Here is an 11,183-nt window from a genome sequence, read left to right on the forward strand (position 1 = left end):
GCACATATAAGATTAAGGTCTGATCTTACTATAACCATTATTTTTAGAGGATTTAAAAAATATTTCCTATAGAATTATTTACATTTTTTAGATTATCACTATCAAAAATTATCATTAACGCAACATGATAGTACATTAAATATATGCAGTTACAAACTCATGTTTCGGTAATGAGAACTAAAAAGTGGTCTAGGTACTATGACAAACAAAATTTTAACTTTTATCTGGATAGAAAAATAAGAACTGCTTACCTGGTAACCATCTTGAGTGTCACAGTAAATTTTGTTCCTTTCAACATTTTTTTATTTTTGAAAATATTAGTTCCTTGAGGGCTTAAACAATGATTGAAAATTGGACACATTTATAATCCTTATTATTGTCTCTACATTTACCAATGATCACCAAATACCAAAATGTTTATAGTATAACATGCACTGAAGCTTTTTATTTTTTTAATATAAAAATTTCAATGTCAAAGAACCCCAAATCCCGTCATGGACACGTTGCGGTAATGAAAATGTTCCTCTGAAATGTGGAAAAAGTCTTATTTCGCAAGAATCACATTAAGATTCAGAATAGGTACATAGTTTTATAAGATAACAACTACAATTTAAAGATGTACTTTTATGCATCTGGCAGAACCCTGTGTTCGAACCTTGGCCTTTTGTGGTGCTAACACAATGCTCTAGCAATGAGCTATACAGGAACACATCAATAAAAAATAAAAAGTTTGTGTACAAATTTGTGCTAAGTTGCACGCTTAAGCGTATCTATTTGCATAAGTAATGAATGATGTTTATTTGTGTGTGTCTTTATTGTAAGGGAGCTACATACAGTCCTCAAGTCCTCAAGTTATGTAAATGGTGACAATCACAATCATTTTGAAGGAGGCGTTAAGCTTGGGGTCGGGGCATTTAATCTGGTAAGTGTGTTATGTTATATGTTGACTTGTGTCTTCTCTTTTAGATGTAAATTGAATTAAAGTTTAACAACCTCCTTAAACGTGCAGTGTGTACATTTTAGCAGCATCTAGTGGTGAGGTTGTGAATTGCAACCAATGGCTCAGTCCACTGCTCACCTCTCGCTTTTGAAACACATAGAGAAGCTACGGTAGCCCCCACTGGACAAACATGTCATCGTTGGAGACAACTTATTAAAAAGTTGGTCTGTTAAGGGCTTCTGTAGAAACATGGCTGCACAAAATGGCGGCTTCCATGTAAGGGGACCCTCTGTGTATGTAGATAAAAACGTCTCATTTGAAGGTAATAAACACATAACGGTTCATTTTTAAAGGTCTTTATACACCCCTGATCATTTAGTTTTGTATATTATTTTGCATTTCTGTCAAGAGATCCTTCTAAAAATTACACACTGCACCTTTAAAGTGAACTTTTATGAATCCTTGCACTGAGTTCACTGAGTACAGGGCTGTTTTCTCAACCCCTCACCTGTTTCTCCTAGATGTTGTCGCTGTTGCCAACAAGGACTCTGAAGTTGTTGGAATTTGTGGGCATCTCTGGTAACAAAGTGAGTATTGTGTAGTGCCGAGCTTAAAGCTTCGCCTCTGCTCCCTTTGGCGTGTGCAGACGAAATTGAATCTTACCTTGCTTATTTTTTCTAGCAGTAAAGTGTATCTAGGTGCATGCTGGTGCTTTAAAATTGTGTCGGGTCTACAGTAGCAAGCGCAAATATGTGTGAATGACAGCCCGATCTGTTTTCAGTGTGTGTTTTGTCTGTCTCGGGTATTTTCAGTAGCGCCTCACTGCAGAACGCGACATCCAGGGGGCGGGGTTGGATCCAGATCCTGAGGCGGAGCTGGATCCCGATCCAGAGATCCCATTGGTCGGCAGTTTTACCACAAGACACGTCATACACGTGTTGCTGCGTTACCATTTCCGCATTAAGTCGTACCTAAATTAAGTTATTATTTTGACATAAAAACTAACTTTACTTATGACTACAATAAAAGTAGTGCCTTTAGGGTGAAATGTAAGTTTTTTGCTATAATCTTTTGGAGTAAAACATTTCGGGTAAGCCTACTATGAGTAATCTTACCACATGCAGTTTAAGACCTATTAATGGATACAGTATAAATATGCATAATTATTAAAATATATAGGCTATGGCATGTTATTTAGAAATTAATAAATTGAATGTTTATCTTGTATGGACTTTGAACTTGTTTTACCGCGTCTTTGCTTACAGCCATTAGGAAACAGGTTTCCCTCGTAGATGGTTTACTTTTTTTATTTGCTATTAAAGGATATCAAATAAATTTGTTTTTATATTTACTCGTATAGGAATAGCTGTGTTATAAGTGGGATAATGTACAAATAAATATCTTCAGTGATATCAAACTGTCGGGAACGTGTCCGTATCTCTCCTTATACCTAACTGTGATACTTTCTAAATTATAAATCTTTCTCAACAATATTATTAATCAAACATACACTTAAATTGATAAGAGCAAACGTTGGCGACCACAGTTTGCAACTAATTGCGGGCTGCAACAACGCAAATATACTGTTTCATTTGGCGAAACAAAGTATATAAAGTGGGAGGAGTTGGATCTAGATCCAACCCCGCCCCCTGGATGTTGTGTTCCGCAGTGAGGACCATCTCGGTATTTTTGATATGGTTATCCTTCAAACCACTTGTTGTGCGTGTTATAGGAGTTCGGCCTAGAGCAGCTTCAGGAGGGCTCAGCTGAGCACACGCTTAGGTCTTTAATATGTACCTTGATGTTACTTTGCTACCACACCTTCATGAGCTTCATATTGGGTAAGAAAGATTTTTTAACCAGGATGATGTCATTAAAACTATTCTGCTTTTAAAACAAATAACAAGACATAAAATAAAATTTTACAGCAACATTGTGTGACATTGCGATGTTCTGTGTCGACTTGTGTTTTTTAGGCACTGGAGAGGGAGATGTGGAAGATGCTGAAAAACTGTTGGCACCTTATCTGAAAAAGTATCCAAAGGTAACCAAAACAGGAGGAATCTGCAGTATTTACAAATACTCATTTTGACACATGATCTGTTTAAAGGCGGGGTGCGTGACTTTTGAAAAACACTTTGGAAAAGTGAGTTGGGTCAACTACCAAAACACACTTGTAGCCAATCAGCAGTAAGGGGCGTGAGTTGCGAATGTGTGGGGCGGGTCTATCAATAGAAGGTCCAGATTCTATCATTTCAAATGTCAACATTGGATTTCAGAGATCATGCACCCCGCCTTTAATGATGTTATAAATGTGACCCTACATGTGAAAGCCCAGCTAAAGTCTTTTTTATTTACTGTTTTTACATAAAATATAACATTGATATCTTAACATTCCTTCCAGAATTTTTTTTTGTGATTGTCGCAGGCAAAAATCCTTGATCTTGCGTAGTGCTGCCTCATTATTAGTCGCGACTAATCGTTTGCAGAATAAAAGTTTTTGTTTACATAATATATGTGTGTGTACTGTGTATAATAATTATTTATAAATTTACACACACACGCACACACACGCACGCACACACACACACACACACACACACACACACACACACACACACACACACACACACACACACACACACGCATGTATATAATTAAGAAACATTTGCATGTGTATATACATGTTTATATTTACATGTAATTTATATTATATATAAATATAAATATTTATTAAATACATATTTTTCTCATATTTTTCCTTAAAATTATGCATTTATATATACATATTTTTTTTAAACAGTACCCACACATATATTATGTAAACAAAAACTTTTATTCTGCAAAGGATTAGTTGCGACTAATCGTGAGGCAGCACTAATCTTGCGGCAAGTTTTCTTAAAAAATGCGATGGAATATGTGGGATATTTATGCAATTTTATGCGAAGAAATTCTGGAACTTGCAAAACTTGCGGAAATTTATAAAAACTGCAGTTGGGATTTGCATATTTTTAATGATGTTCACGTTGCGTAATTACGTCACTTCATAACGTTCCCATAGCAACAGGGGTCATGGCTGCGCTTGTGTGAAGTAAATGCAACATTTTTTTTATTTTTTATTTATGATTTATTTATTACATTTTCCACAACAACAAAAGTAAACAATCATTGTAAGTAGCAAAAATTAGGAATGATGATAAATGCAACATTTTTCAACGTTCTGCTAAGATATATGTGACTTTTTGCATATTTTGCGTACGGAAATTTGCTATTTATGCGGCGAAAGTGCGGCGTATTTGAGAAAATGTGCTTACTTTTGCTGATTATGCATTGAATCATGCGATTGCATAATCGCGTAAGGTCAAAAGTGATCAAATCAGTGAATGAAATCAAACTTTGATGCTCCTAATATTATAAATAAATTATGAGACGTTAGCCTGGATTTTACAGACATGGTCACAAACAACATGATTTACAATAGTTAAATAGACACTGAAAACTACTCTGTGCCCTTCAGGGATCCATCTTCCTGTTTTTCGCTGGCCGAATAGAGGAAATCAAAGGAAATATAGATGCTGTAAGTGATTGCTAGTCTTATCTAATGCATTAAAAGATATGGATTTTACTAGTGGCACGCATGTGCTTATGTGTGCATGTTTGTGTCTTGCAGGCTATCAAGCGTTTCGAGGAGTGCTGTGAGGCTCAGCAGCACTGGGAACAGTTTCATCACATGTGCTACTGGGAACTGATGTGGTGTTTTACATATAAGAGGGAATGGAAGATGGCCTACATCTATGCAGACCTGCTCAGCAAGGAAAACACCTGGTCCAAGGTGAAACCCTTAACACACGGTTTATTGGTGAAGGTTACTTGATTCATTTGGGTGAAACAAAATTGACATATTTTAATGGTCACCTTTGCACTGGCTACATGTGTTAAAATGTGGAATTGAGGATTTGGTTCTGAGTTTAAAGGTTGTGCTGGTTTAAAATGAATAAAGGATGCAGACAGTTAATCTCCTGCTGGGGTATTTGTGTTTGCTATGCAGTTTTAATCCCATCTGTTTCTTTCACACACTTTTTCCTGCAGGCCATGTATGCATATATGAAAGGTGCTTACCTCAGCATGCTGAGTCGTGAGGAATGCCGGCCGTTCCCAGAGAATGAGGTGGAATTGTTTAGGTAATGGCAAAAGAAGCGCTTTATAAAGGATGTATCTGAAAGCTGACTAAACAAGTTTTTCATTGATGTATGATTTTTACATACAACTGAGATACATACAACTATTTTAGATAATCTGGAATCTGAGGGTGCAAAAAAATCAATTAATACCAATTTATTGTGGTCTGTTTCATACTCTTTAGACAAGTTCCTGGTCTGAAGCAGAAAATAGCTGGAAAGTCATTGCCCACAGAGAAGTTTGCCATCAGAAAAGCTCGACGCTATAATACAGAAAATCACATTCCTCTCCCTGCACCGCCATTGGTCAGTACCTAGACTGAATGAAACAACTTTGCAGTAACCTACCTACATTTTATAGAGTTGTATTATGGCCAAAAACATGCATCCGGAGAAAACGTGATGTGTTTTTGCATTTGTGTCCATGCTTGGTCTAGTTACATACAGTATGCATTTTTTTGAATGGCTTTATACAGTAAAAAGGTCAAGAAATGTGACCGTCTTGACTCTTGAATCTTGAAAAGGGAAACATCTTGATGATGCATTTACAGATTTTCACTTATCATGCCGATATGTTAACTCAACAGGAAATGATGTATATTTGGAATGGCTACACTGTGATCGGGAAGCACAAGGACTTGACTGAAGGCATGCTGAAAACCCTGAATGAGGCCCAGCAGAAGATTGAGCAAAGTCCAAGTAAGGTCTTGCAGAGATTATAGCTGTGTCCCAATTCTAAGGCTGGATATTTTGAAGGTCACTTCTTTCGAAAGTGAGGATCCGAAGTTCGAAAGATGCAGCATTCTCATTTCGGTTTGCTTGGTGGACTTTGGAGGCTGCATGCCTTGAAGAATTCTCTCTTTGAAGGATGCAGTCTCCAAAGGCTGTGTCCTTCAAAGGACTTGGTTTTGGAAGGATGCAACCTCCGAAGTTCTCGCCGTTCAGGACTCGGTCTTCGAGGGATGCAGCCTTCTCATTTCAGTTTGCTACGTGGACTTGGGAGGCTTCGAAAACTGCGTCCTCTGAATGTCTCGTCCTTCAAAGGACTTGGACTTTGAAGTATGCAGCTGCTTTGTGGACTTTTGAGGCTGTATCCTTCAAAAACCGAGTCTTTGCCTTCGAAGGCTGTGTCCTTCAAAGGACTTGGTCTTCAAAGGATGCAGTCTTCTAAGGTCTCGTCCTTCCAAGGACTCAGTCTTCGAAGGATGCAGCCTTCTCATTTCAGTTTGCTACGTGGACTTGGGAGGCTTCGAAGGCTGCGTCCTTCAAAGGATTCATCTTCGAAGGATGCAGTTTCCGAGGGCTGCGTCCTTCAAAGGCCTGGTCGTCGAATGATGCAGTCTCCAAAGGTCTCATCCTTCAAAGGACTTGGTCTTTGAAGTATGCAGCTGTTTCATGGACTTTTAAGGCTGCATCCTTCGAAAAAAGCCTTCTCATTTCAGTTTGCTACGTGGACTTGTGAGGCCTCGAAGGCTGCGCCTTTAAAGGACTCGTCTTTGAGAGATGCAGTCTCTGAGGGCTGCACACTTCAAAGGCCTGGTCTCTGAATGTCTCGTCCTTCAAAGGACTTGGACTTTGAAGTATGCAGCTGCTTTGTGGACTTTTGAGGCTGTATCCTTCAAAAACCGAGTCTTTGCCTTCGAAGGCTGCGTCCTTCAAAGGACTTGGTCTTCAAAGGATGCAGTCTTCTAAGGTCTCGTCCTTCCAAGGACTCAGTCTTCGAAGGATGCAGTCTTTTCATTTCTGTTTGCTTTATGGACTTTTGAAGCTGTATCCTTCAAAAACCGTGTCTTTGCCTTCGACGGCTGCGTCCTTCAAAGAACTTGTCTTCGAACGATGCAGTCTCCGAGGACTGCATCCTTCAAAGGCCTGGTCGTCGAATGATGCAGTCTTCGATGGTCTCGTCCTTCAAAGGACTTGGTCTTCGAAGGATGCAGCTGCTTTGTGGACATTTGAGGCTGCATCCTTCAAAGGCCGAGTCTTTGCCTTCCAAAGGGCTCGTTATAGTTGTGCGTAGGTCTTACGGCATAGCCGCGACGGCGTAGGATCCGCATCGGTTTTCATTTATACTTTTGCGTCGTCGTCCGCGTCGACGTGCAAACACACGCGCAGACCGCTGGTAGGCAGTAACCACACGTGTAACCACAGTAGCAGCGCGAACGTCAAAGAAGAAGAAGCTTAGCAAGTTAACCCACAAACGAAGAAGAAACAGCAACTTGTTGTGTATAATTTGAGAAGATCAACAGTGATAGAAGTAAATAAACAACGACTTTTGATGCAGTTTGAGTTAAATCTCTCCTCAACTTGGCTCATCTTTGTTTTCACCGTCACAAATGAAAATACCTATGACGCAGTTTTTTTACCTGACGTGAGGGGTTGTGGTGGACCAATCACAACGCTTGCGGTCCGCGTAGATCTGACGCGCTGTTAAAACTATAAATCGCCCTTAAGGCTGCGTCTTTCAAAGGACTCCATCTTCCAAGGATGCAGTCTCCGAAGGTCTCGTACTTCAAAGGACTCGGTCTTCAAAGGATGCAGCCTTTTCATTTCAGTTTGCTTCGTGGACTTCGGAGGCTGCATCCTTCGAAGGACACAACCGTTACAGGATCCAGCCTTCAAATTGGGACACAGGTTATCTCTCACTATTAGCTTATTTTCTATATTTTTACAGCAATATCTCTCTGTGTTTTCCACAGGAACTCAGTTCACCACGGATGACCTGTGTGTTGTCAGTCTGCTGAAAGGACTCTGTCTTAAACACTTGGGCCAAAAGCAGGAAGCCGAACATTACTTCACTCTGGTCCTTTGCAAGTCAGTCTGAATCTTAGTATTCTTAGTGATCATATAAAGTGTAGTGTTGCAGAACTTTTTTATGAGGTCTAAAGTGAGACACAGACTATTTCCTAGTTTTGGCCCTAACAAACTTGTACAAAACATACAGTGATGTGCATTTAAATGAGTCTGACCGGTAACATTATGTGTTTGTGGAATTCTAAATGTGATTTTAAGTTTTAACAACAATCTAATCAATCTCTCTCCGTATGCCTGTTTAGTGAAAGTCAGATAAAATATGATCACTACCTGGTGCCAAATGCTCTTCTGGAACATGGTTTACTGTGCTTGGAGGACGGCAGAATAGAAGAGGCCATAACACATCTGGAGTCAGCCAAGTGAGTTCAGTAAAAAGTGCTCTCGTTTTTCCTCTGTGTATTTTAAAACATTTATACTGCTACATAAAGATCAAATTTATATTCAGTCGTTCCCTTGTTAGTCTTTAACACTAATAACCATAATTTCTTTGACATGCTACTAGGCAAAATTACAAGAACTACTCAATGGAATCACGGACACACTTCCGGATTCAGGCAGCATTACAGAAGGCGCGAGGGACGGCTGTGAACGGAGACCAGTGCTCAGCCTCCAGTCCTTAACAGGGGTCACCAATGGGGTCATAGCAGCCGAGAGGAATAAAGGAAGCCTAAAACTGCAGAAATAAACATATGAATCATACAGGACATACAACTACAGGCGCATGAACAGTTAGGGCACAGAAATGACGCTATTAAAATTAGTAAATGTACCATTATTGTTTTTATTAATAGTAGTACACATAGTACAGGAATAATAATAATAGCTAAAGAAATTGTGCCAGCTCCAAAGACCATTGGAGATATTTAGGCTACCTTTAGATCTTATATTGGTAATGCTCTCCACAACCTTTGGCCACCATGTGACATAAGGAGCCCAGACATAGCTGTGCCTTTTGGCCAATCATAATGCATTTTTTATTTGGTTTTGAACACACAACTTTGCAATCTTTGGAGGTTAGATAGCTTATAAGAACTATGCTCCAGAGGTAAAATGATAAATGCAAATTTTCAAAGCATGGATAAATATTTGGTTATAGTATATACAGTAGCCTTGTCGAATCTTATGCAGAGGATGAGTCACATGTCTTTGTGTACATAATCGCTTTTAGCAAGAAAAGAATACAATGTACACTGGAAATTTGGGGGATTTATTTAGCTATTTCTTTATTTAGTATTTATTCACTGTTACATTGGCTTCTAAAACTGTCCAGGTTTAAGTGGGCAGTTGAATGTGTCTTTTAGAAAGGCGGTCTCCTTCATGTGGACTTGGTCCAAATCGTACTCGAGCTCAAACAAACAAGTCTTTGGATACATGCAGGGCAGGCTGGTGTGCCAGTTTTAACCAACATGAGGGATGCATTGATAACCACTACAGCCTTACATTATTAAAGGAGAGAAACTTTAAGCTGGTTCAGGACAGAGGAATAGATTTTGTTCAGTGTATGAATGCTACTTTATGGAGCTCTTCACCGTAGTGTGGAATTAACAGTGGCAATTTTGTTCTCAATTGCAGTGTATTTTTTGTTTTAATTGTGTTTTAAATGTATTTATCCCAGATTGCATTGAAGGATTTTTCCACTGCAATGTATTTATCAGATCCACTTCAACTGAAGTCATATTTTCATCAAGCAAAAACAATCATAAAACCATGTACTGGATTATAAATGTCTTAGCAATGAACTATTGAATGACATGACCAGTCAAAAATTACATAGACACTCATGAATGGCAAAGAAGAAATGTGTGAAAATGAATGATGAATATGAAAATATTTTTTTATTTGTAACCCTACCTGTGAAATCTAGGCTAAAGTCTCATTATCTAGTTAGGATATTAGGAGCATCAAAGTTTGATTCCACTTCAAAGGGCACCTTTTATCCCCATTTTTACAAGATGTAATGTATGTCTCATGCATTCCCAAAATGTGTTTCAGCTCAAAATATCCCACAGATAATTTATAATAGCATGTCCAAAATGCCCATTGGCCCCTGTGTGTACCTTTAAATGCAAATGAGCTACTGCTTCTCACTCCCTTACCAAAACAGACAGTGAGCACTTTCAGTTAAAACATTGTGTAACTCGCTGAGGGAAAAACTATGGTAATGCAGGACTGTAGGTTAGTGGCCGTGGGCGGGGCTTTATCAGTGTGACATCACATTAACAAGAGAATCATAACAGCATGTCTTATAAGACTGCTTTGGTTTAAAAAAGAAGATGAGGGTGGAATTTTTTCATTATAGGGTGGTTGAGTGATTTATGTCCGAACACCTTGTAAAAGTGGATTTTGCATAAAAGGTGCTCTTTAAAGGGGACATATCATGAAAATCTGACGTTTTCCATGTTTAAGTGCTATAATTGGGTCCCCAGTGCTTCTATCAACTTAGAAAATGTGTAAAAGAACAACCCAGTAACTTAGTTTTGGTAAACCATTCTCTGCAAGCGTGTGAAAACATAGGTCATTGAAATTTGGCTCCCCTTGTGATGTCAGAAAGGGAAAATACCGCCCCTTACATTTTTGCTCACACCTACAAAGTGGCAATTTTAACATGGTATAATAAATTATCTATATGGTATTTTGAGCTAGAACTTAACATACGTGCTCTGGGGACACCAAAGATTTATTTGACATCTTAAAAAAGTCTTGTGAAATGTCCCCTTTAATCTTTTGACAGGACCGTAGTCATTTTCACTGAATGTTCTGTACATTATATAGGATGATTTTATGTAGAAAACTGTAAATCATAAAAAAAATGACTTCAGCTGGGTTTTGACTGGCACATTTATCTCATTGAACATTCTTACTGATTGATTTTACAGACTTTGGGCTATAGAGGTCAGCAAATCCTGTATGTGGTGCATGGCTACTGTACAAATAGACAATCCTGTAAATACTGGACTTACATTTTCTAATGTAAAAATTAAATTATATAATATCATTCCAGACATTGCTTTTCTCTATTTGGATTAAGGAGACTTGCCTCCTTGTGTGGTGTAAATGACATGACCGTGACTAATCCATACACAAATATCTCACCTATTTATTTTAAATTGTTACACATTATTTAATATTAAAATATAAGCCTATGTTTGTGCACAAAATCTATTTTTTTTTAAAACAGCCTAAAATATTTAAAATTAATGCAGATATCCTGTCTACCTGTGTATGTGTCTATAGATCGCTTCATTAAACCCACA

The 11,183-nt window shown here is 38.4% G+C and overlaps 1 protein-coding gene across 4 annotated transcripts in view; it reads left to right on the forward strand.

Annotated features, from left to right (window-relative positions):
• ttc39a (tetratricopeptide repeat domain 39A) overlaps positions 1–10,924 on the forward strand; it is a 37,744-nt gene extending 26,820 nt beyond the window's left edge. For all 4 annotated transcript variants that reach the window (XM_055167463.2, XM_055167464.2, XM_055167466.2 and 1 more), the window contains 12 exons: positions 823–922; positions 1,462–1,527; positions 2,673–2,781; positions 2,917–2,984; positions 4,458–4,517; positions 4,611–4,772; positions 5,030–5,121; positions 5,304–5,424; positions 5,706–5,817; positions 7,815–7,929; positions 8,172–8,288; positions 8,432–10,924. In XM_055167463.2, the coding sequence (XP_055023438.1) occupies positions 823–922; positions 1,462–1,527; positions 2,673–2,781; positions 2,917–2,984; positions 4,458–4,517; positions 4,611–4,772; positions 5,030–5,121; positions 5,304–5,424; positions 5,706–5,817; positions 7,815–7,929; positions 8,172–8,288; positions 8,432–8,549 (1,240 nt within the window). In that variant the 3' untranslated portion in view covers positions 8,550–10,924. The remainder of the gene's footprint in view (positions 1–822; positions 923–1,461; positions 1,528–2,672; positions 2,782–2,916; positions 2,985–4,457; positions 4,518–4,610; positions 4,773–5,029; positions 5,122–5,303; positions 5,425–5,705; positions 5,818–7,814; positions 7,930–8,171; positions 8,289–8,431) is intronic.
• The last annotated feature ends 259 nt before the right edge of the window (positions 10,925–11,183 follow it).

The sequence above is a fragment of the Misgurnus anguillicaudatus genome, chromosome 5 (assembly GCF_027580225.2).
Source record: "Misgurnus anguillicaudatus chromosome 5, ASM2758022v2, whole genome shotgun sequence".
Lineage (NCBI taxonomy): Eukaryota > Metazoa > Chordata > Actinopteri > Cypriniformes > Cobitidae > Misgurnus > Misgurnus anguillicaudatus.